General features: G+C 38.0%; 1 protein-coding gene across 6 annotated transcripts in view; it reads right to left on the bottom strand.

The window, feature by feature from the left end:
• AKAP13 (A-kinase anchoring protein 13) overlaps positions 1-25,703 on the bottom strand; it is a 399,825-nt gene that overhangs the window by 216,117 nt on the left and 158,005 nt on the right. For all 6 annotated transcript variants that reach the window (XR_011170310.1, XM_069098536.1, XM_069098533.1 and 3 more), the window contains one exon: positions 19,165-19,312. Coding sequence is in view for 5 of the 6 variants with exons in the window: in XM_069098536.1 (XP_068954637.1) it covers positions 19,165-19,312 (148 nt within the window). In the remaining variant the exon portion in view is untranslated. The remainder of the gene's footprint in view (positions 1-19,164; positions 19,313-25,703) is intronic.

Below are 25,703 nucleotides of genomic sequence, written 5' to 3'. Positions count from 1 at the left end.
GATTTCCAAACTGTCCAACCATTACATCCATACCCAGTCAACATCTGGGTTTCCACATCTGGGTTTTTCAAAGCCGGGGGGCCCCTGGACAACGGCTTCCCAGAATACAGATCAAATCACAGAACACTTCTCAAAGTAAGCCCCCAAAACAAAGCCTCACATCTGGGCTTATATAGCCTTCTCCTGGCTCAGAGAATGTAACAACCTTTTGGACCCACTGGCCAATCAAAAAGTATCTACTGAAAAACAAGCCTCCCACCCCAGGCTCCAGGTGCACTTTAGCCTAGGGGCAGGGAAGATCTTTAAAATTTACATTCTCATTACATGGTGCAGTGAATAGAGCACTGACCCTGTAGTCAGGAGGACCTGAGTTCAAATCCGGCCTCAGATACTTAACACAAGAACTAGCCCTGTGACCTTGGGTAAGTCACTTAACCCCAACTGCCCCTCCAAAAAGCGAAGAAGAAGATGAAGAAGGAGGAGGAGAAGAATGAGAAGAAGAAAGAAAAAAAGATGAATTGAAAAGCCTAAGTGCCACATTTCCAGAAATAATGCATATTGCCCAAAAGTTTTTAAAACAAGTAGAATACTGATTAATGGAATTTCAATTTGACTTTTTAAAAAAGACAAACAGTATTTTTGACAATGAAAAATTACTTACTTGGGGCAGCCAGGTAGCACAGCGAGTAAGAGCACCAGCCCCAGAGTCAGGATAACCTGGAATCGAATCTGGGCTCAGACACTTAGCACCCATCCAGAAACACCTGGCCGTGTAACCTTGAACAAGTTACTTAACCCCGTTTGCTTTAAAAATAAAATCACTTACTAAACATCTTATCTTCTGACCCAGTGATCTATCAGAACATATATAGCTCAAGGAGTAAAAAAACTCAGATAAAGGTTATAAATATACATATATACACACATACACGTATATGTATACAATGTATATCTCAAAATATTTACTTCAGCATTTTGGGAGTTTAGAAAAAACTGAAAACAAAGGGGATATATACTGACTTGGGAAATATTGAACAAATATAACTTAATATTAATACTCCATAAGAAACAAATATGTAGAGTTCAGACATGCAGGAAGACTTGTATAAACTGATGGAGAAAGAAGTAAACAGAATCAAGAGAACACTACATATATATATATATATATATATATATATATATATATATATATATATATTGGGCATATAGAGGGCAGCACAGTGATAGAGTGCTGGGCCTGGAGTCAGGAAGACTTGAGTTCAATCCAGCCTCAGATACTAGTTGCATGACACTGGGCAAGTCCCTTAACACAGCTTGCCTCAGTTTCCTCATATGTAAAATGAGCTGGAGAAGGAAATGGCCAACCACTCCAGTATCTTTGTTAAGAAAACCCCAAATTGGGTTACAAAAAGTCAGACACAACAGAGAAACAACTGTACAATAAAAACAACAATATAATAGTCATGATAAAGGAAAACAATGCTAAAAGTTATAACGAAATGATCAATCTTGATTGCAGAGTACTGAAAGTGGAACATAACTCTTCCAAAATAAGAGAGAATAAACTACAGGGATGGAATCAGGCATATAATACCATACATGGATGGTCTGTTTTCACCTAACTACCCCTTCTTCTTTATATGGCCTGTAACCAATTCATATTTTTCTTGGAAGCTTTTGGTGCAGGAGTTCTGAATTCATTGTCTTCCTCCTCTTCCATTCTTTGATCCTTTTTGTCCCCCCAAAAGGAATATAAGGTTTGACTGCTGTGCTTGCTTTGCTTGCTCATGTTGCCACTCAACTTTGAGCTTTTTGCCACAGTAGAACTCTGCTTCCAGAGAGGGAAGCCTTGTCCCAAATCGCCGGGGTTTTCACAGATGCTGGAGCTATTAGTTGGGTGCCCTTCCTGAAGCCTCCACACGCTCTGGAAAGCTGGTTACACACCCCAGGACCTCCACCTAAGACAGTGATCCAGATCCAAGCAGGTTAAAGCAAGAGCAATTACCCCTCTGAATGGTCACTTGGTCCCCCTACACTCTACAGGCCAGGAGCTCTGAAGCAGCTATGTGGAGGTGGCTGCACAGCTGCCATGCCTACTTCTCACTCTGGGGACAGAGGCCAGACCACACCTCCATCCCCCTCCAGTTCCAATAGAGTTCACTTTTACTTTATCTTTGGCATTTATGGGCTGATATTTCTGGAAACCTCCATAGCTGCTGGTGATCCACTCTCCCAAAGTCTGCTCTAGCCTCTGCTGGTTGTGGCCGTCCTGGGGCTAAAACCACAGGCTCACGCGGGGCTGGGCTTGGCTCCCAGCACACTGTGATGGGCCCTTCCTGCTGGCCTGCCGGAACGCCTTCAGTGGGAGGTTTGTTTCTCTGTCACTTTGTGGGTTCTGTAGCTCTAAAGTTTGTTTAGAATCATATTTTGTAGGTATTTGAGGTGTTTATGGGGAAAGCTCAGGGAGTTTTCCTGCTTCTACCTGTTGTTTTTGTTTTTAAAAGAAAACCTCAAAACAACACTAAAATATTAACTTACACCTACCAGAATGATAAAAATATATTAAAAAAAAAAGAAATAAAATTCAAGTTCAACAGGGCTGTAGGAAAACAGGCTTTCTAATTCACTCTTGATAGTACAATATTTGTTAGTACAAATATTCTGGACAGAAATACCAAAACATGCAACAAGAGTCACAAAGCTTATCAGACATTTTAGATTCAGTAATTCCATAAGTAGGACCTAATATGCCGAAAATGTTAACAGAAAGGAAAAGAGGATAACTATTTGTTCAAAATATTCAGAGTTGCTCTATATGTAAATTTTTAAAATTGCAAATATAGGGTGGCTAGGTGGCACAGTGAATAGAGTACTGGCCCTGGAGTCAGGAGGACCTGAGTTCAAATCCGACCTCAGACACAACACTTACTAGCCATGTGGCCTTGGAAAAGTCACTTAATCCCAATTGCCCAGTCTTCCCCCCCTCCAAAAAGCAAAAAACAAAACAACAACAGCAAAAAAAAAAAAAAAAACCCTGCAAATAATCCAATAACTGTCAAATAACTGGAGAGTGGATAAATAATGATACAAGCTAAGCCTGAAGATAATGAAATCTTTCCTCACATCAATTTCTCAAGGCCATTTGTTAGGTAAGTCATAGAATAGCTGTGATCTGAATTAGTAGAGAGCCACTATTAAATAAATTGTGTGTGTTACATCTAAATATGTGCCCACATGACAAAATCATGCCTTCATTTATTTTAAGCCATACGGTTTGCACTATTCCAAAAGCAAAATAAATTGGCTCTTTCATACCCCTAAGTATCTCTTCAATAGACTGCCTGTATTTTTCTATCTATTCAGCTCTTTCTCATTCTTCAAGGTCCAGGTCAGGATAAGCTAAAGAGCCAGCTAAAATAAAATTCTCTCCATTAATTTTTTCTCATTATTATGTGTATTTGTGTGTAGACGTGTCAAATCACCAAGCATTTATTAAGAATGTATTATCACCAGGCACTGAGGCAGTCCCTGACCATGGGCAGTATACAATGAAAACACCTATGGTAGGCCTGGGTGTCCTCCATAAAATGGAGGTTCTGGGAAGAATTTCCTATACCCTATAAGGACAGAGTTAAGTTTCCAAGTATGAAGAGGTTTCTATGTCATGGGACAAAAGGTCCTGAGTCAGGAGTGTAGCCTGAAGAGGAATAAAATGACAAACCAAATGTGTGCAGCCAGGTGGAAAATGAAGAAATGGTTGGCCTGTGTTTTCTCCTTAAAAAGAGGAGGTGCTAATTGTAAGGAACCATCCATGTCAGAGGGACGGGCCCCAACAAGGAGGTAGGAGTTCCAGATCTTCCAGGATAAAGAGGTTTCTGGGATATGACATCCAAAGGAGAACAGCCTGATGGGAATTGAGCCCTGTCCTGTAACAGAAGAAAGGGGCAGGGTCCCAAACGGGAATAAGAAGAAAACTAAAGAAAGAGTAGATGGGAAAGATATTCTTAATTTGCCCCTCTCCCACCTGATAAAAACCAAATTTTCTCTTAAACTCAGAGTTTATCTATCATTTTTTCATCTTGGGCACCCAGCACTCAGTTTAGTGTCTTGGACATAACAGGGTACTTAATAACTGCAAAAATGAAATTTCTGTTACACATAAAGAACATAAAAATAGAAACAACAGTCTCTATGTGGCAGGTTAACAATTTATCTTTAAAAAAAAATTCATTATTTAAAAAAAAAACCCTAAAGATGTACCATAAAGGACTAATGAATCAGAGTTTTCAGGAAACAGTAAGTCTGGGTTCATTAATCTATCAAGCAACAAACATTTATTAAGCACAACTGTGTGCTAGGAACTAGGCTTAGAACTCAAGAGTACAGTTATCCCTTCCACATCATGACTTTCCCCACTGTGGTTTCAGTATATTGCACATTGGCATAAGAAATTAAATTGAAATTTTTCAAGGGCTTTGAGGAAGCTGCAGGCAACATGTGAAGGCCAGCAGACGATACAGAAAAAGTTCAGAAACTCAGAAATGTATAAAATACACATAGAGCATAGTATAATATCAACCCAAATTTTACAATAAGGCATTGAAAATATCCCATAAAAGAAAAAGAAAAAATTCAGATGTCTTTCTCTGATATGAACAGAGGGCTGAAAAATAGGCAGATTTTCTAGAATGAGGGGCATCATACCTCTTAACTCCCTTGATGTGGAAGGTATAATTATTGTACAAAAAAAAAAATGCAGAAACAGTTTTTGTCCTCCTGAATTTTCTTGATAAGAGGAAAAGAGATTAAAGGAAGCCTAGACAAGTTGACTGACTTCTGTCAAAATGAATTAACTAGGAGTTGGAGACAAAAAGAAGAAAACTAAAGTACTGAAAAGGTTTATAAAGGAATAATAGCCAAGGTTTTTGCTCTCTTTTGAACCTATGCAAAAATATCTTCTAGTTTCTTTACAAATAGTCAATCTTTTGAAAAGGAGTGAAAACAAATCTGGTCATTACTAAAAGGGGATATTAAAATCCATGGCAATGTTGTCTTTGAAAGCAAAAAGGAATACCAATTCTAATATTTTGGGAAATGGTCTTAAAGTTTGTTTAGAATGGACCATTGCACTACTAAGTTTACTGCTGCTTTTATCTGTTTAGTTAGATGAAAAAGAGGAGTTAAATGCAGGATAAATTCAAAAAGTTACTGTTTATGATTTTCCTAAAGGACCTAATTTAGTTGAATACATTTATCCAAAATCTGATGGCTGTGTGTGTCACTGGGCATGTCCTGCAGGATAATAGGAGTTTCCTACAGTCCCCTTATCACTAAGCAAGGCACCCATGGAGACAAAATATTATGGTAGATAAACAAAGCCACTGGACACATGAGACATCAATTACTTCATTTCCTACAAATGAACTAAAAGTGGAACACATACCATCTGAGTCTAACAATGAGAATTCAAAATCAATTCAAAGAAACCAATCTGCGTTTGGTTTTAGTACCTATTAAAAAGTATCCTTGGATCATACATTTGATTAATCCAAGAAGAATCCCACACTGACATTATCTTCAGAAGATCTGCATATAGTAGGCTATGGAAACAAAGTGAAATAAATTCTCTTTTATCCCCTCAAAATTACTGATTGACCCTTGCCTCTCCCCTCCCCCAAACACACACAAGAATCTTTTTCTGAAATGACTACAGGAGAGAATGGGAAAGTCTACATTTTCATATCATGAACTCAATTCTTTATACAACAGAATGAATTTTTAAAAAGCACTTAGTGTTAAGAATTCTTCCAGGGGAGGCTAAGTAGTACAATGAATAGAGCACTGGCCCTGGAGTCAGAAGGACATGAGTTCAAATGCGGTCTCAGACACTTGACACACTTACTAGCCCTGTGGCCTTAGTCAAGTCACTTAACTCCAAGCCTCGCCCCCTTCAAAAAAAAGGGAAAAAAAAAAAGAATTCTTCCCCCTGGGCTAGCTAGGTGGCACACTGAATAGAGCACCAGGCCTGAAGTCAGGAGGACCTAAGTTCAAATCAGGCCTCAGACACTTAACACTAGTCATGTGACCTTGGGCAAGTTACTTAACCCCAACTGCCCTGCCCTCTCCCCTCCAAAAATCCAAAAAACAAAAAAAAAAAAAAAAAAGAATTCTTCCCTGCGCTAAGCTCTGGGGATAGAAAGGCAATACAATCCTTGTCTTCAAGGAGCTCACCTTATAATTGGGGAGATAACACATAAAAGGTTTCAACTGCAAAAGAGAGATGGATAAGTACCCTGGTCTTTATGGTTCACTGGCAAAATAGATGGTAATGCCTCTTCCTTAATGTTATTTCCACATAAACTGCACAAAGACATAATTTGTTATGTATTTTGAGAAGTTGTCCAAATATATGATACATGCATAAATCCTTATTTCCAAAGGTAAAGTAATGGGGGTGAGGGGAGGAGAGATCAGAAGATAAATAAAAGGCAGGCAGCAATAATAATAGTCTCATAATAACTCACATTTCTATGGCACATTTTGGCTTAAAAACATGTTTGAGGTATTCTCCAGAACCAGTTTTTGTTGGCAAACTAATATTAAACATATTGACACAGCATGGTCCTCATATTAGTGCATGAAGGACACCATGTTCTGTCCAGGTTTCCAGAGTGATAAAATACATGGGCATTTCCATGTAAATACTGCAAACAGACCAATGAATAATAGATTAATGATTATATAGCTAAGCAAACTTGGAACTCCAGGACTTCAGTATCCATTGAAGTACTGGAGTTCAAAGTGTGCTTTTTTTCCATAAAATAGGTTTATTGCCTAGTTCCAAGGCTATAATTCAGCTTCCATCCACCCCCATTCCCAAAGCAATAAACCACTTTTCTACAGAGATTCAACATTATTTTTTAAGACATACTTAAGAAGAGAGAAACAGATGCTGATGAAAATGATTATTACAAAAGCACAGGTATTATAAAGGAATGGATGATGAGACAATTAGTGGAAATAAACTGCTTTCTGATTAAGACTGGTTAGATGCCTAAAGCTTCTTTCCAAATGTAATATTCACATGTCATCCTTGCACATCTGCTGCAAAAAACAGAGCTGATACTGGGAGACCTAGCACATACATGGCCTTTTATTGTAGCTCAGCTCATCAAGACCTGACCAGCAATCATTATTTTTTGCTTATTTAAAACACAAAATCACAAGGTTATATTTTTCCCCCTCAGAAAGAAATATTTGTATTAGATTTCTCTAGCACTTTTATTTTAATAGGCAAACAAAGAAAGACAAAAATACAAACAGGAAACCTCAGACCAATTTGGGACCAAGTAATGCCCACAGGTAAACTTGGCTATTATTCAGAATTTAATTACTAGAAGTAGGGGGAAATGTCTTTAAGTTTACTTAAATTTCTTTCACAAAAATGCCAATTAGGAAACTCCCCATCTGTTCTATTTTTCATTCTAAAAATATGTTTACTTTGTCTAACAAACAACCAAATGCTGGTTACCAAGATTCTATTTCATTTAATATTAAATATTACTAAGGTCCCTAGTCACTTTACCAACACTGCTCATATTTCTATACACCATTTACCAGTTACATGGAGGTCTTTTACAATGAATCATTTTTTTAGAAACCTAAGGTTTATCAATATGAAGGGGGGAGAGAGGAAACAGTAGCTAGTTAAAACTGGGTCTGAGGATATGTATTTGTGAATTTCTTAATATTTTTATTATTTTAATTAAAAAGAAATTGGATCAGGGTATTTTACTTCTACCTACCGTATCAGTGAAGTAATAGAAATGAATTCATCTGGGCAAAAGAAATGTGTTCTCATTTCAGCTTGAGTTTTATAATAAATTATGTTTTTGAATCAGACATGCAACAAGCTATTTCTAACATCATCATTTATTATACAACTTGCTTACATTTAATCAGTCAGTCCAGTTCCCTAAGGTTAGCCAAATATATTTTGTAAAAGAAAATCGGTTGGGTTTTTCCACTATACCTCTTAAATGGCAATGAAAATAAGAACAGTTTTATTTTAAAAACTAAAAGAAGTTAATTTTATTTCTTTGTAAATTAAACATCCATTTCATTCATCAGAAACAGAAAAGAAAGGAAGGGCAATAATAAAAGATATGAATACAAAATCTTGATTTAAGAGCTTGGGTTTTTATTTTTTCTTTCTATAAATAAACATGCATCGTTTCTGCTTCCTGGGCGGCTAGGAGAATGGGGGGGGGGGGGCACTTTGTAACAAATGGTTCAAAGCCTAACAAATTCCCATATTAGCTAGGTTCAAAAATGTGTATCTAATTCCATATAGTACTCCATCATTTCTGCCAGAGAGTAAATAGCATTCTTCACCACCTTCTGGAATCATTAATGATCTGTTGCATTGATCGGGGGGGCACTTTAAGAAGAAAGTTGAAGGTGATGCCAAAATTGAAAACCCAAGAGATTAGAAGAATGCAGGTAACCTCAACAAAAACATGGAAGTTAGGAAGTCATGTATGGTTGGAGGGGAAGGTAATGAGTTCTATTTTGGGCACAAGTTTTTTTATCTATGGGCTATTTAGGTCGAGATGAGCCAAAGTAGATGAAGTTCAAAACAGACATGAAAGCTGTGTATAAGACAACTCGAGCATTATCTGCATAGAAATCAAAGGCATGTGTAAAGGGTGGTGTGTGCTGGATTTACCCAGGCATTCCCTAGTCTCTCAAAAAGAAAATTATGTATCTTGTTTCTCATTTCAGAAACTTTTAATTGTTAGTCGGGGGGAGGGGGGCAATGTTTAGTTAAGTTGGAGCTTCTTTACTCTCATTAACAATTACATATTTTGCGACTGAAAATTCAATAACTGTTCAACTTTTTTTTAATCTTTTTTTTTTTTTTATTTTTTTTGTTTCTTTTTATTTTAAAGGATTAATTTCCCAATTTCTTTGAGTTTCACATTTTGTCCCCTTCCCTCCTCTCCCCCCCCCCCCCCCGGCGGCTTATAGTCAAGTATAGGATCTGTAAATACTTTCACATTATACATTAGTCAGGTTATAAGGACGGATTGTACCAGCTGGAATGAAAAATGGTAAAGAGGACATAAAACCAAATAAGAGAAGGAAAAAGATCAGGTATTTTGCTTCCACCTGGATATAAACTTAGTTCTTTCTCTGGATGCACCTATTTCTCTCCATCATGAGTCTTTTGGGATTGACTTATATCGCTGCATTGCTGAGAAGAGTCCAGTCTATCAAAGTTGGTCATCACATATACGTTGTGTCTGTAATTGTGTACAAATTTCTCCTGGTTCTACTCTTCTCACTCAGCATTAGTTCTTTTAAGCCTCTCCAGGTAAATATGAAGACCATCTGCTCCTTGTTTCTTATAGCTCAATAGTATTCCATAATATGCATATACCACAACTTGTTCAGCCATTCCCCAATTGATGGGCACCCCCTTAATTCCAATTCTTTGGTACCACAAAAAGAGCTGCTATAAACATTTTTGTACACATGGGTCTTTCTCCCATTTCTATGATCTCTTTGGGATATAACCCTAGGAGTGATATTGCTGGATCAAAGGGTATGAAAGTATTTATAGCCCTTTGGGCATAATTTCAGCTTTCAGTTCACAACTCCACCAGCAATGCATTAGTGTTCCAATTTGTCCACATCCTCTCCAGCATTTGTCATTTTCCTGTTTTGTCATCTTAGCCAATCTGACTGGTGAGATGTGGTACCTCAGAGTTGTTCTGATTTGCATTTCTCTAATCAATAGTGAATTAGAGCATTTCTTCATGTGCTTAAAGATATCTTTAATTTCTTTCTCTGAAAACTGCCTGTTCATATCCTTTGACAATTTATCAATTGGGGAATGACTTGTATTCTTATAAATTTGACTCAATTCTCTGTATATTTTAGAAATTAGTCCTTTATCAGAGACATAGGATGTAAAGATTCTTTCCCAATTTCCCACCTCCCTCTTAATCTTGGTTACATTGGCTTTGTTTGTACAGAAACTTTTCAATTTCATGTAGTCAAAATTATCCATTTTACATTTTATAATGTTCTCTAATTCTTGTTTAGTCATAAAGTCTTTCCCTCTCCACAAGTCTGATAGGTAAACTATTCCTTGTTTTAGGAGACTGCTTACAGTATCAACCTTTATACCTAGATCATGCACCCATTCTGACTTGATTTTGGTATATGGTGTTAGATAATGGTCTATGCCCAGTTTCTGCCATACTATATTCCAGATTTCCTAGCAGTTTTTGGCAAATAATGAGTTCTTATCCCCAAAACCAGGGTCTGGGGGTTTATCAAACAATAGATTACTATAGTCATTGACTTCTGAATCTCGTGTGCCTAATCCATTCCACTGATCCACTCCTCTATTCCTCAGCCAGTACCAAGTAGTTTTGATGACTGCTGCTTTATAATAAATGTTCAACTTTAAAAAAATAAAATAAATTATCTGGTTCTACACCCTAATGGAACGTGTTACACATACCTATTATGGGATTATAAATGACTACTTTGGAACTAAAGAAATCACTGAAACTATAGATAAAGGAAATAACTGGTCTGGGAAAGAACACTCATTGTGATGTGCCCCTCAAGCCACCACTGTCATTCCTGGACAGAAGTAAATAAAATTAATATGGAAAGTTATCAGAGGAAAAGGTGGTAGGTCATACATAATTTAAGAAAGATAATAGTGAATGAATAATCTACACAACCTATGCCTGCTATGTGGCTAACGCCTCAGTTGTGAATAACTTAACCTGACCCAATCTCCCAAATGGAAGAAACATCAGGGGGGGTTACAAGTGGCCTCCTCATTCCATATTACACATATATCATACATAGTAACAGTGCCTTCTATTAGTTTTAGTTGTTGTTGTGTCTGTCCCATGTTCTCAAAGAGGACAATGACATCAGGGAGATGATGACATGACTTGCAGTAGACTTTGATTTGATTCAGGGAGGGCTGTGCAAGGTCATCAGCCTCACTTTTCAGGGTCCACAGTGACCAGATATTCATCAGGATGACTGGAGTTGGCCTAGGATGCAGTGGGAGACCCTGTCCCTTTTTTTAGAGTAAGGTCTTTTCAGCTTCTCACTTTGAGTGAGATAACTATTCAGTGAATAGGCCTCTTTAAGAAGTGAGCCAAAGGATGGCCCCTTTAATCCAAAAAATAAAAATAAAAAAAATCAAACATGGAGGGGAAGACCCTCAGGATTGCTGGCCAAAAATGAAACAATTACTATTTATTATTTACATTCACTCTGTGCTAGGAGGGCAGGGACCTATTGTCCAATCTATGAGCTCCAGAGTGAATTCGGTTTAAGGCTTGGGCTTTGAGAAAGAAATCTAGCCAGTAAACCCTAAGGTTTAGGCAGCTCTCAGTCAACAAAATGTACCTTCCTTTGGGCAGAGCACCCACAGGTAAATTAGTTCTGCTGGCTAAATGCTGAATGAGGATCATACTCTCTCTTGTATGTACTATGATTTACAAGTTGCCTTCCCCATTGGAGTATGGACTCTTTGAAGGCAAGGAATGTATTTTTTGCCTTTCTTTCTATACCTAGCACTCAGCACAGGGCCTGGTATGTAGCAAAAGTTTAATAAAACTTGCTGACTGACTGATAAATGTAGAAAGGATCTCAGAAGCTATCTATTCCAAACTTATATGTTACAGATGATAAAAATAAAGTACATGGAAGTTAAATAACTTGTCCACAGGTAGCATTAGAGATAGGATTTGAACCCAACTCCTGATCTGAGAGCAAGTACTCTATTTAAAATCCCAGTGTGACTTTTCAAAGCAAAATACCAGCTTAGAGAGAACAGATATTATGATTTAAATGGTGGCTTGGATAATAAAAGCCTCTTCCATTTCCATGGAGTTTTAAGATTTAGAATGTATTTTCCTCACAACGTCCCTATGAGGAAAATAAAACAAGAATTACTATTGGCAAATTACATTCAGATGAAGGGGAGTCCCAAAAGTGGCTTCCAAATGTAATAAACCAAAGATCTATTTCACACACACACACACACACACTTGAGATATCTCAATCTCTGTGGCACTTATTTACATGCTGGATATATTCCTTGCCTCTGTAATTTATTGTAATTTTCCCATATTTATCTCACTATCCATAGCACCTAGCATAGGGCCTAACATGAAGTACATATACCAACATCTGATGACTGGATGATCAGTTGTAGAGCACCAGCCTTAATCCTCTTGCCCCCTCATGGTGCTGCTAATATTTTACTGATAATATTCAAGACCGAAGAAGTAGGATGGCAGAGAAGATAGGCCCCAAGCCCCAGGAAGGCCTGGCTCTGAGAGCCTACTAGCCTTTTAGCAGCGTGAATATCTACAGAGTTTTCCAATTCAAAGAAACCCTCACAACTCCCATGCTATACACTTAAGACTGCAGACAGACTGGCACTGGCCAAGCCCCAGTTACATCTAGGTGTCTCAATGCTAGCAGCATCAACAGGCTGATATCTAAAAGGCTTGAAAGCACATTACATCCTGGCATCTCCAGGTCCCTTCCCAAAGCAAACAAATAAATATATTGTTTTACACTAAAAAACAACAACATAACGTAGGCAGTTCTTAATTCCTGGCAGAGGCAGTTAACATGTATTTATTAAGTGTCAACTATGTGCCAGGCACTGCGCAAAGCTCAAGGGATACAAAGAAATGCAAACATGTGGTCTCTTCCCCTCAAGGAGATCACATTCTCAAGGGGGGACAACATGCAAACAACTGCCATGCAAGACAGATATTAACATGGGGCGGCAAGGTGGCACAGTGAATAGAGCACTGGCCCTGGAGTCAGGAGGACCTGAGTTCAAATCCAGCCTCAGACACTTAACACAAAAACTAGTCATGTTACCTTGGGCAAGTCACAACCCCAATTGCCTTGCCCTCCCCCCTCCAAAAAGCAAAAACAAACAAAAAAAGGGATAGATATAATATAAATGGGAGGCAATCTCAGAGCAAAAGCACTCATGGAGTATGGGGAGTAGACAGGACTATCATCTTGCAAAAGGTGGGATGTGAGCTTCTAAATTTATGATTAAAAAGTAACATATTTGTTCTTCTTGGCCACAAAGGGCAGAACTAGGAATAAGAGACAGAAGCTATAAAGAACTTAGGATGGATGAAAGGGAAAACTTCCTAATAATTGGAATTATTCAAAACCCAAATGGGCTGCCTTTCGAATTAGTCACTTCACACTCATTAAAAGTGTTAATGGAAATCTGGAAAACTGACCCTTTGTTGGAAGTAGGATAGAAGAGATTCTTTTTCAAAAATATATTGGAGATTATTGGAAGCAGAGCCAATATGGCAGAATGAAGGCAGCAACTTGGTTGAACTCTTCCAACATTCTCCTTCAAACAACTTGAAAATAATTCCTCAAATCAAATTCTGGAGCAGCAGAGCCAACAAAAGGTCAGTGTGAGACATTTTTCCAGCTTATAACAACTTAGGAGGCTGGCAGGAGAGGTGTGTGACACTGGGGTTGGAGCCAGGCCAGAATTCAAACAGCATAGCACTAGCAATATCCTTGGATGTGGCAATGACAGTGGCAGGGGAAGGAAAACTGCCCCAATATCTTAGATCCAGACAGTAAAATAGAAATTCAAAAAATCCAATCACCTTCTGAAGAAATCCCAAAATGAAAACTCCCCAGGAATATTTAATCAAATTCCAGAGCTCCCCTCTCAAGGAGAAAATATTGCAAGCAGCCAGAATGAAAATATTCAGATACTGTGGAGCCACATTCAGGATCATACAAGACTTAGTAGTTTCCATGTTAAAGAAGCAGAGGGCTTGCAATATGATATTCTAGAAGGCCAAGGAGCTAGAATTACAACCAAGAATCACCTACTCATCAAAACTGAGTATAATCCAAATGGCTATAAAGCTGTGCATACCCTTTGACCCAGCAATACCACTACTAATCTGTACCCATGAGATGAAAGAAAAAGAAAAAGAAAAAGGATGTATTTGTAAAAAATATTTACAGCAACACTCTTTCTAATGGCAAAGAGGTGGAAATTGAGTGGATGCTTATCTGTTGGGGAATGGCTGAACAAGTTGTGGCATATGATTATGATGGAATACTATTGTGCTAAAAGAAATGATGGGGTGTTTTATTGTTTGTTTGGGTTTTTTTTGCTTTTTGGAGGGCAATTGGGGTTAAGTGACTTGCCCAAAGTCACATGGCTAGTAAGCGTGTAAAGTGTCTGAGGCCGGATTTGAACTCAGGTCTTCCTAACTTCAGGGCTGGTGTTCTATTCACTGCGCAACCTTGCTGCCCCATGATGGGGCGTTTCAAGAAAAAAAAATGGCAAGACATATAAACTAGAGAAAGTAAAATGAGAAGAACTGGAAGAGCTGTGCATAGTAACAGCAATGATGTAATGATGATCAACTATGAAAGATTTGACTACTCTGATCAATATCAAGATCCAAGTCAATTCCAAATGACTCCTGATGAAAAAATGCTGTCTATCTCCAGAGAGGGAACTAATGAACGGGGTGCTTCAGAGAGGGAACTAATGAACGGGGTGCTTAATGAAGTATGAGTGTGTTACTTCCTCTGCATAATTTCAGACTGCTTTCTAAAAGGGTTGAACTAACTCACAGCTCCACCAAGTAATCTGCCTGTTTTTCTTCAACCACTCTACCTGTCTGATCCTCCTCATCCTAGTTTGCTGAATCTCCATCTATGTCATGTCCATTAACTGCAAGTGTCCCCTAGGGTTCAGTTCTAAACTCTTTTTTTTTTCTCTATATAAGATCTATCTTGGTGATCTCATCAAGTCTCATGGCTTCAATTATTAGCGCTATACATAAGATTCCCAGATGTACACACATATGTATATATACATATAAACACATATTTATACATATATAAAGTATGTATGCATATATACACATACATGACACACTGATTCTCAAAGTTGCTCGAGGTCCAATTCTTCCTCTATACTTTAAAAGCGTAATTTTCACCTATACATCTCCTTTGAAAAAGCTAGACGTCAAGACTGATTTCTTTCCCGACACCATTGTCTGGGCACAAAGGCCCATTTGGGGGTGGGTGGTTCACAAGCTTGCCTGATTATTGGATAGTAATGATTTTGGTTTTTGTACATAAAGACCATAGAAACATCTGTTTAGGAGAGAAAATGCGTATTTGCATACATACATATACATGCACATATACACGCACATACATAGATATATACACATTGTGTATGAGTAGGGGATGAGATGTGTATCATCAATCCTCCTATCCTCTCTCCTAACACTATCTCCCCACATCACTAACTGCATTTTAGGGATCTGGAATAAGATGTCACTTAAGGAGCCAGAGGGACTCCAGATCAACAGCAGCTGTGGCCGTTTCCAGATTTATCAATACATAGATGCGAAGGACAAGTTCTAATAAGGAATAGTAGCGGGCGACGGCGCGGTGGCCTGCACGGGAAGGCGAAGCGGTGGCAGCGCGGCGGGCGCAGGCCGGGAAGGCGCAGCAGCCTGTGCGGGAAGGTGTGGTGGACGCAGGCCTGGAAGGGGCCTGATCAACTCGGAGGGCAAGTCTTCCCACCAGCCACAAGGTCCACTACCAGGCCTATCACCAAAGGGCTGGGACTGGAAAGAGCAAGGTAAGAAGCAAATACAGGGGCCCCTATACTGGATAGCAAACACTCCTGGGGCTACCACTTCATAGCCCAGAAATCTTTTTTTTTTTTAAAGCCCCTTTCAGGACCTCCAAAGACAAGGATGGCAGAGTGAACCCCACTTGCTCCAAACCCCCCCTCTGACCCTGAAAATATAGTAACTCTTGCCCCAGGGCAAAACCCTCTACAGTAAAGGCTTGGGATCCTAGAGGAAGGGCATGGCTAGGACACTGCCTCAAAATGGGTAGAAAGCAGACTACAAAGACAAAGACTCTAGAGTCCTACTATCCTCAGAGGGAGGAACCAACCTCAGAGGGAGACACTGTGGACTCCATACCCACAGCTGAGACTTCAACAGGGAATGGATCCCAAGCACAGAAGGCTCTCCTAGATGAGATCAAAAGGAACTTTGAAAGCAAAATAAGAGAGATAGAAGACAAAATGAATAATTCTCTCAAAACGAAAATAGCAGAATTCGAAAAACATTATAATGAGGAAAACATCTCTCTAAAAAGAAAAGTTTATGATATGGAAAAGATGTCACTTAGGCATCTCAAACATAACATATCCAAAACAATAATTATCTTACACAGAAAACAAAACATCCCATCTTCCCAATTTCTGTTGAATATAATGCCATCCTCAGTTATTCAGGCTAACAACTATATTGTGATCCTTGACTCCTTATTCTCTCACCTCATATGCCCAATCCCTTACCAAATCTCGTTTCTGCCTTTTACAACACATCCTATATATGCCCCCTTCTCTCCACTTACAGCAACGCTGGGACTATTATTTAAATATTGTATTAACAAATATTGACTCATGGAATGATTCATAGGATTTAAAAATAGAGGTTACATAATCTAACTCTTTATTTTGCAATTGGAGAAAGTGGGGCTAAGTGACTGATCCAAGGTCACAGAGATAGTGCCATTACAATCCAGGAGGGATTGTAATCAAGTCCCTCTGACTGCACATCCTTTGTTCCTTCTACAACACCACACTATAATCCATTATTTACAATTAAGTAGCTTAATCACAGTGCTTTTATAAGACTAAGCCCTAAAGGAATGTGAGTTTTGAATGCCTAAGAGTAGGGAGGACAGAAGAAAGGAGGATAAGTTACTAGTGAAGCAGTTCAGAAGTAGGAAGAATTAATATGAAGTAAGAGGCACAGGGCATTCGTCAGAAGGCAGCTGTCTTCAAGAAGAGAAATAGAAAGTTAAAACATGAGTGAGAAACAGAGGTGCCTTTAAAAAGGTAAGGTGGTACCCAAGACAAACTTCAAATAAAAAATGTATCTACATACATTACCTATATACCTTACCACCCCTTCTTCTCAAAGGCTGCGAGAAGCTGTTAAGTTTTATTAACATCCAATTTACAAATGTCCTTTAGATTAAAAAAGCCAGCACACTGCAAACTAGGCAGGTTCATGCTGAAGTCATGGAAGTATGTCCCCCACCACTTGTTTGCCTTTTGGCTGCAGGTTACATGTAGTCAATGGTGAGTTGGCTAGTGGTGAGGAAGAGGAGCCATGCTCCCCGTGTAGATAGATCCCCTGTCAACATTAAAGTGGAAAGAGGTCAAAAAACTGTTGTTTTATTCCCAAGAGAATGCAAAATGTGCTCTGGTGCAGCAGTTTTTCCTCTTACTCTAAGTTTAAAAGTGAGTAAGTTGGAAAGAAGAGAAGGAGGAATATATTTCTGGAATCACTCTCCTTTCTCCTTGGTGAGTAGAGAGGAGGGAATAGAGAAAATCTCTGCAACAAGCTTGATGGGGGGTGTTAGTTTTCAAACCAGAAAAATATTTGTTTTATCACAAGAATCAGTATAAGGGCACCCTGGGGGGAGACACTGTAGGCAGACAACAGAAACTGAAATGATTTTATCAGTAGAAATGGCATTAAAAGAAGAAACTAGAAACTTTGCTGCTGCAAAGGGCCATGAGACTTTTCCATCTGACTTGAGCTGAAAACTTCCAGGTGTTGTCTCCCCATTAGAATGTGAGAACCCTAAGAGCAAGGGTTTTTCTATTTGGATTCTTCGCGTAGTACTGTGTTTTGCACATAGTACATGTTTAATAAGTGTTTTATTCTTTCCAAATGTATATTACTTCAGTGACATTATGTTTTTAAAATTTTTAATTTGTTTATTTTTACCATTCTTTTTTTTTAAATTGTGAGTTCTGAATTCTCTCCCAACTGCCAGCCCCTCCCCATCCACTGAGAAGACAAGAAATGTCATCAGTTATACATCTGAAATCACGCAAAACACATTTCCATATTACCCATACCACAAAAAAAAAAAAAACAAAGCAAGAAAAATAAAGCGAAAGAATTATGCTCCAATCTGTGATATTACGGTTTTAAAGGTCTTTTGTTGTTTTGTTGGGGAAGAGTTAATAAATGTTCAGTAATGTTGATACTGAATGACACCTCTTTGAGAACAAGAGTTCAAAGTCATGAAATGGCATGGTATGGTATCATCAAGGGAAAGATGGCTGTAACCTGGGCTCTAAATTACAAAGAAATTTAGGTGATCACCTTTTGTAAAGTAATCAGTAACCATTCTGAACTGCTAGCTCCATTTTTAGGTAAAGTTCCTAGACATTCACCCTAATTTTAGGTTTTACTTGCTTCCTACATTCCATGGAGTCATTTTTGCCAAGTAGAAGGAAGGGAAAGTTGCTCTGAAATGGCTCCATACTTGGGCTTTGCTCTGCTCACAGATAATAAATATAAAATCAATTTTTCAGATATTTAGGACTACCTTATTTAGGTCACTTTTACTTTTTCCCATCAATATATACAAAAGCAGATACTGGTATTAGCTCACATGCAAATGAATAAAGCCTTAACTCCCACCCATACCAGTAAGTAGACATCACCCTGACAAAAAAGAGACAACTTGGAAAAAGGTAAAGAATAATACATCGGATTGAACTTTCCTTCTCTTTCCCTAAAGGAAAATAATGCATCATTTAGTAAACTTTTTTGCATTATCATGGCAATGAGACAATTTTGAGCTGAAATTTCAATCACAGAAAGTTCATCTCCAAGTTCCAATAATGGCCAACACTGTTTTCTGAGCCCATCTGTTACACTAATACTACTTCAAAGATTTTTGGCAAAGGTCCCTATATTATCTCACTTTCTAAACCCTTTTAAATGGTAAATATTCACTCAAGTTAGCATTCTAAAAGTGACAAGTGAAATATCTGTATTATCACTGAATTTTTATCTCACTAGGAATTACTAAAATGAATTTTTTTTTTAAAACCAAAATCTAATAGTACTCCTTGATGCACTCTCCCCACTCCTATATTACAAGGGATAAAATCAAAGTGGTCCAAGTCATTTACTTTCAAATACTTTTGCTACTGACACGATTTCCTTTCAAGATTCCTTTTCAAGTACTCACCAGGAGCAATCGTCTCCAAGGTATCGGGGTTCACTTTCCTGGTGCTTGTATAGTGGTGGAGAGTGGAGCCAGAAAACACCAAGTAAAAAACTACATCATCTTCAACTTTATCCTCTTCAGCAAGCAGCACTGTGACAACGCAGTCACCCTAAGGGAAAAGACGACAGGCAGCATGAAAAATCCACTTTAGCTGGAGTTTAAACATTAGTCCTTGACTTCATAGTGTATCAGAGTTTGAGGAGACCAAAGATTATGTGAAGCCAGTTGCCTATTTCACATATTTTGCTTGCTCCTTTGAGATCCTTGCAAGTGTTTGGTAATGGGGATGAGAGCCACAAAAAGGGGGAGATCTAAAAATAAAGCATTTATGTAAAAGGTTCCCAAAGAGCTGTGGATAAAACTCAACATATTTTTCCTCATTTTTTTTTTTCATTTCAACTTATTCTGTAATTTGTCAAATCACAGTGAAGCATGGATAACCTCTTACAATAAGCAAGAGTAAGAGGGATATCACTAATAGCTGGGCATGACGATCATTTTTTTAATTTGTATAGAAGGGAAAGGAGTACATAAGAGGATGTTTATGCCTCCACTAATTCATGTTTCCCATTCAAGAGCCTAACAGGCAGATAACCTTGTTTCTCTTTCCATCACCCACCTATGATCTGATGTAAGTGATCACCAATGATCACCTGACAATATCCTTAAACCATGCCATTACTATACCAAATCTTAGGTTCTTATTTAATTACTATATGCTATTGTTCTATCACCTCTACCACTCGACTACAGTGCCCTATAATGAATTTAAGTTTAATTATCTTCTCAAATAAACTGACTATGTAATAATAATTTGGCCTAAATAGCTTTCTGACTGATAAGTCACAAATTCTTTACGGCAAGAAGTGGAATCAAAACCCTTATATAAATTAGTCCCAATTATCATTTGCTTCTTAATAAAGGTAATGCAATTGCTATTGTAATCATTTTTAAAATATCATAAGACTACAAATTCTAATAATACAGCAATGAGAAATTTGACTCATATGACTTAAAAGAAATTTTATTTCACCTTTTTGGGGATGGGGTGGGAGGGATGGTTGCTGTTCATCCACTTTCGAAGAGACCAATAACATCACAAGGTAATGTCTAGACTTGCACATGAACTGGATTTAAGTGAGGAAGAATTTTGCAAAATTGTTAGCCTCACTCTACCTTCCACAGTCAACAAAGTCCAGTGGCAAGACAAAAGTCAAGATGACTTACAGATGGCTCAGGGTATAGTGGATGACCTTGGTGTCTTCAATATCTAACCAAGCTCTAAGCATTCCACAGCACCTGTTTCAACCACTTTAATGGCTGTTGAAACAAACTGTTCTCATCCATCAATTTTACCAGAAGTTTTCATATGCTTGGGACAGACATCTCCCTAATTCACCAACAGATCTGAGGTCTGTCAGTTACCTTCAACCTGGTTTAGCCCAATGGTATTACTGGGGTGAAGCCACTGGGCATGCTACAGCTTCTTGGAGCTACAGGTGAGAGTTGGCGAGGGACAGTGCTAAAGGTCAAAAGGAAGGCAGGCCACAATGTGAAATCAGTAAGTCATATATTAGAGCAATGATCTCCAAACATTTTTGATCCTGTATATCAGTAAAAAATTTGCACACATGCACCCTCAACATATTTACATTTAAATATGTATTATAACTTACATCTGATATAAATTATATATTCATTATGTATATTATAAATACTGGAGGCAGCTAGGTGGTTTAGTGGATAGAGTGACAGACCTGGAGTCAGGAAGGCCTAAGTTCAAATCTGGCCTTAGACACTTACTAGCTACGTGACCCTGGGCAAGTCATTTAACCTCTGTTTGCCTTAATCCACTAGAGATGAAAATGGCAAATCAGTCCAGTGTCTTTACTAAGAAAACCTTATGGACAACATGCTCCACAGTGCAACAAAGGACCAAATACAACTAAATGAAAAGCACCAATTGGAAATGCTATCTGTGTGATACTATAGTTATAAATATATACATTATAAATATTACACAGAATGGATGAGATAAAGATGAAATCATATTTGATCACAGAATCAATAAGAAGATGCTGTAGTTGACAACTGTGAAAGACAGACTGGACAGAGGAGAGATTTAGGCAGGTAGACCAATTAGTGAGATCCTAAACTGCAATGGCTATAGGCATAAGGAGAAATGGATAAATGCAGCATAATGTAGAGAGAAATAACTCACTGGATATGTGAAGTGAAGAAAAGTTAGAAATCATGGATAAGGCCAATGCTGAGAACCTGGGTAAAGGGAAAGATGGTGCCCTCAGCAAATATAAGGAAGTTAGCAAGAGTAGTGAGATTGGAGGGAAAGGTAATAAATTTTGTTTTAGACATATTGCATTTGAGGTACCTACAGACCATCCAGTCCCAAAATGTCCCATCAAAATGTGATGCCAGAATGGGAGTTGAGGAGAGCGATTAGGGCTAGATATAGAGATAAGGGAAGTTGGATAATAAACCCATGGGACAAGTGGAAGAGGGGAGGGAGAAGGGAGGGTCCTGAGCAGAACTTTATAAGAGACTCACAGTTAAAGGGCATGATACAGAAGACAATCCAGAAAGTAAGACCAAGGAGTGTCAGGTGTGTCACAACAACAGAAGAAGGGTGGAATAACCCGGTATCCAGGAGGAAAGGGATGATCAACAATGTCAAAAGAGATCAAGAAAAAGGAAGACTAAGAAGAGACCATCAGATTTAACAATTAAGAAATCAAAGTTAACTTTTTAGTAAGAAGTTTCAGTTGAGTGAGCTGTCAATGATGAAGAGGAGATTGTGAACCTAGGATACTGAAAGGATAGTGGTACCTTTACTGGAAATAGGGAAATTCACATGAAGGTTGGGTTGGGGGGGGAGAAGATAACGTAACTCTCAACTCATTCATCCCTGCTTATCCTATGCAGCTCACTTTTTCCCATTAAAAAATATAAAGGGAATGTTTCAGGGCAGGAGGGAGAACTGGTTATTAAATAGTTGTTGCCCAGGACTGGAATAAGGAAGAGGTAGAGTTGTATCAGAAACAAACCAAGGATTAGCTACAGACGAAGGGGACCAGTATCCACTTTGGAGACAGTGTATTAGATAACAAAACATAATGTTCTACTGAAGACCAAAGCCCCATTTTCTACATTCTAACCTAGAATCTGTTAACAGAAAAGTTGTAGTCAGTATATTGTACAATCTTCAAGTCAAAGTTTATTGGTGTAATGTCAGAGAGATAATAGTAAAACAGAACACAAGAAATAAAGTAACTCAGGGGCTGCTAGGTGGTGCAGTGAATAGAGCACCAGCCCTGGAGTCAGGAGGACCTGGGTTGAAATCTGGCCTCAGACACTTAACACTTACTAGCCGTGTGACCTTGGGCACATTGCCCTGCCTTCTCCCCTCCAAAAAGCAAAGTAACTCAAAAGGATAAGTGATTAATTAGGACTTTCAGTTGCCAGTTTCAAAAAACCTATAGCAATGGGGAATATCCTTTTTAAATCAGAATTCCAAGTGACTTAAGTCACTATCAATTTAGTTTTATGTTTTAATTGGTCTTTCAAATAGTCCATTTCTAGAAGGTGGGGAATAATTTATACTGAAAAGTAATGGTTAACATTTATATAATCTTTACCAAATGTCAGCCACTGGGCTAATGACATAATTTCACAATAATGTCATTTAATCCTCACAACAATCCAATAAGGAAGATGTTATTATCATCTCTGTTTTATAGATAAAGAGGAAAACTTAAGCAAACAGAGATTAAATGATTTGCCCAGGATAACAGCTAGTAAGTGTGTAAAGTCACATTTGAATTCAGGTCTTCAATAACTCCAGGCCTGTCACTCTATCCACAGTATCACCTAGTTGCCCCTAGGTAGGCTGGTCAATTTTTAAAGGTTATTTACTTGATTTAGCAAATAGAAGGATGCACACAGAATGAGATAGGGAAAGAAATAAAAGGAAAATGAAGGTAATATAATCTAATCATAGGGGCCAAGAAAACTTTAGAAGATAAAACTGAATAAATAAATCTGATTTATTAATATTTATTATTAATAATATTAATAATAAAATAATTATTAAGATTATGAGATAATTCTGAAAAATGCAAAAAGGTGACTTTCAAAAAAAGCTTAAGTTTATATTCTGTATATACTTTTTTTTAATCAGGGAAAAGAGCTAGAATTGGAATTTAAAGTATGGGGCATGCTTTCTTCATTTAAGAACCAAATGTTCTGTTCCATCAAATAGATCAAGTTTTGAAATAGTTATCTTTCATCTTCCTATCTCTCCCTCTTTGTTATAATCCTATTTCTCTTATTTTCCATTTGTTCTTCAAAGAACTTAATAATTCATGTTTTCAAAGTTCAGCTTTGATTTAAGACCACCTTCATTTAAACTTTTAAAAAGACTATTACCTAATTTAAACTGGCTTCATTTCTAGGTAGAATACTCAGAAAATGATCTGCTTTATTCTAATTCATTTCAATAATCATTTATTATAAACAATCTCTATCTTCCTCAAACAGAGGTGTGAAAAGCCCGGTACCTCATTCCCATGTGGACCAGAAAGAATTCTGGTTCCCTTCTCAAGTCAGGAACTTGTTGAGAGGACCTTCTAAAGAACCATGTTGTTGATCGACTGACTTTGGGTCAGTTACTTCCCGTCTCTTTAGACCTCATGTTCCTCATGTGTAAAATAAGGGGAATCCTGACTACAGGACAGCTCTGGCTCCTTCCACACCTCACATCTCTGAAACTTCAACCTTATGTCATTTACCCATAACTTACAAACAAGAAAAAAGTCAGCTGCAAATGAATTACTCCCTTCTGCCTCGGTAATAACATTTAATGAACAGATTTAACAGATCAACTGACAACTCAATTGATTACCCAGATGGTCACAGAAATTCCACACCTTGTCTATCTTTCCTTACAAAGTAAGCCCAGAGAAACATTTCTATTTGGTGAGATCAGGTATAAGCAAAAAAGGCTTTCCTACAGCTCAGGATAATGCAAAACCAGCTGTTCCATCTGTCATTTCCAGGGTCTCTTTCTTCTTTTCTCTTCTCTCTTCTGTCTTTGTTTTTCTCAACTGCTAGTAGGACACATAGGGGGGAAATACTACAATCCTCAAAACCCCTACAATTTCTAAAGGGGAAAAGAGGGGAGGAGGTACTTCTAAAACAATTTACAATGAATCTAATTCATGCTGGAAAAAAATAAGTTGCAAAAACATTTCAAACAAATTGAACTGTGTTTACCTTTGAAAATAAAAGTTCATAAATGACATCATCTATTTGATAGAATGGGTTTAATCATCCCTTTCATCTCAAGTTGGAAGAGAACTAATAGCTATTTGGTAAAACAACAAAGAAAAAAAAAGTACTACTTGGGTATAGCAACAATAAATTAACCTCAGGCTGTGATATATACACATGAAGAGGCACTTAGTATTCTCAAAATGCACTAGCAAGTAACATTTTGCTTTGGTGAAACTGCTTATTTCTTCAAGTTCTATGCTTTCTGTTAAAATGCAATTCTAGAATAAAACAAAAATCACACAGAAAAGGTGACTGTTCAAAAGCATGTTCAGTGGCTTCCTCAACTGAATTCTGTATAGATCTGAACCTGATCTTGGAACTTACACCTCAATCACCATTCAACAGAATGGTATGGCAGAAGTGATTGCAAAAGTATCCTATATTCACAATGATACTGGGAAACCCTTTACTGAACAAGTCCACTCTGCAAAAATATCAAACTGGCACTGTCAGATTCTTGCCTTGTAGACAGGATTCTACTAAACTTGTGAGGGTTTTAAGCATCTACCTGAATGGCCACAGTAAAGGTGGACTCCAAAGAGACCACATTTACTCATCAATGGTCACAGATAGCCAAGATTCAAAACCAAGTTTTTTACCTTTTTTAGTGCAAATTTAGCATTTGTTTTATTCTACAACCTTAAAGTTTAAAAAAGAGATACTATCAATTTTATAGTTTACAAAGATGCTGCACTTGCCTCAAAACAATTCTCGAAGCTAAAGAATTATCTCAAAGTTATTTATAAGAAAACAGAAGCTCGGACAAGTTAAATGACATCCACTGTCATACAAATTCTATCTGAACCTGGCCTCCAACCCAAGGCTCCTGACTACAACATCAATTCCCTTTCCACTGGATCCTGCTCCCTTTACACACTATGTGATGTGTTAGCCCATTTCTTTGCAGAGAAGGGGAACAGGAGGGGCTCTGGTTGTGGAACACTGCCTATAATGTCAACCTTCCAATGATCTTAATGCTCCTCAAAGAGAGAGGAGAGCGTCACAGGATGTACAGCTGGCAAAGTTCCCAAAAGTCCCACCCTTCACTTAGTAACGCTGCAGATGCCAGATAATGCAGGGGAACTGTGGCAAAGAACATATTCTTGGCTCCCTTCTTTAGTACTTGGGGGGCTTTCCACAACAGAAACAAT

This window comes from Petaurus breviceps, unplaced genomic scaffold (assembly GCF_028583685.1).
Source record: "Petaurus breviceps papuanus isolate PSGF00001 unplaced genomic scaffold, PetGlider_PUasm1.0 37, whole genome shotgun sequence".
NCBI classification, from domain to species: Eukaryota; Metazoa; Chordata; class Mammalia; order Diprotodontia; family Petauridae; genus Petaurus; species Petaurus breviceps.
Note: the sequence above shows the minus strand (reverse complement) of the source record. Positions and strands in the feature narration are given on the sequence as shown.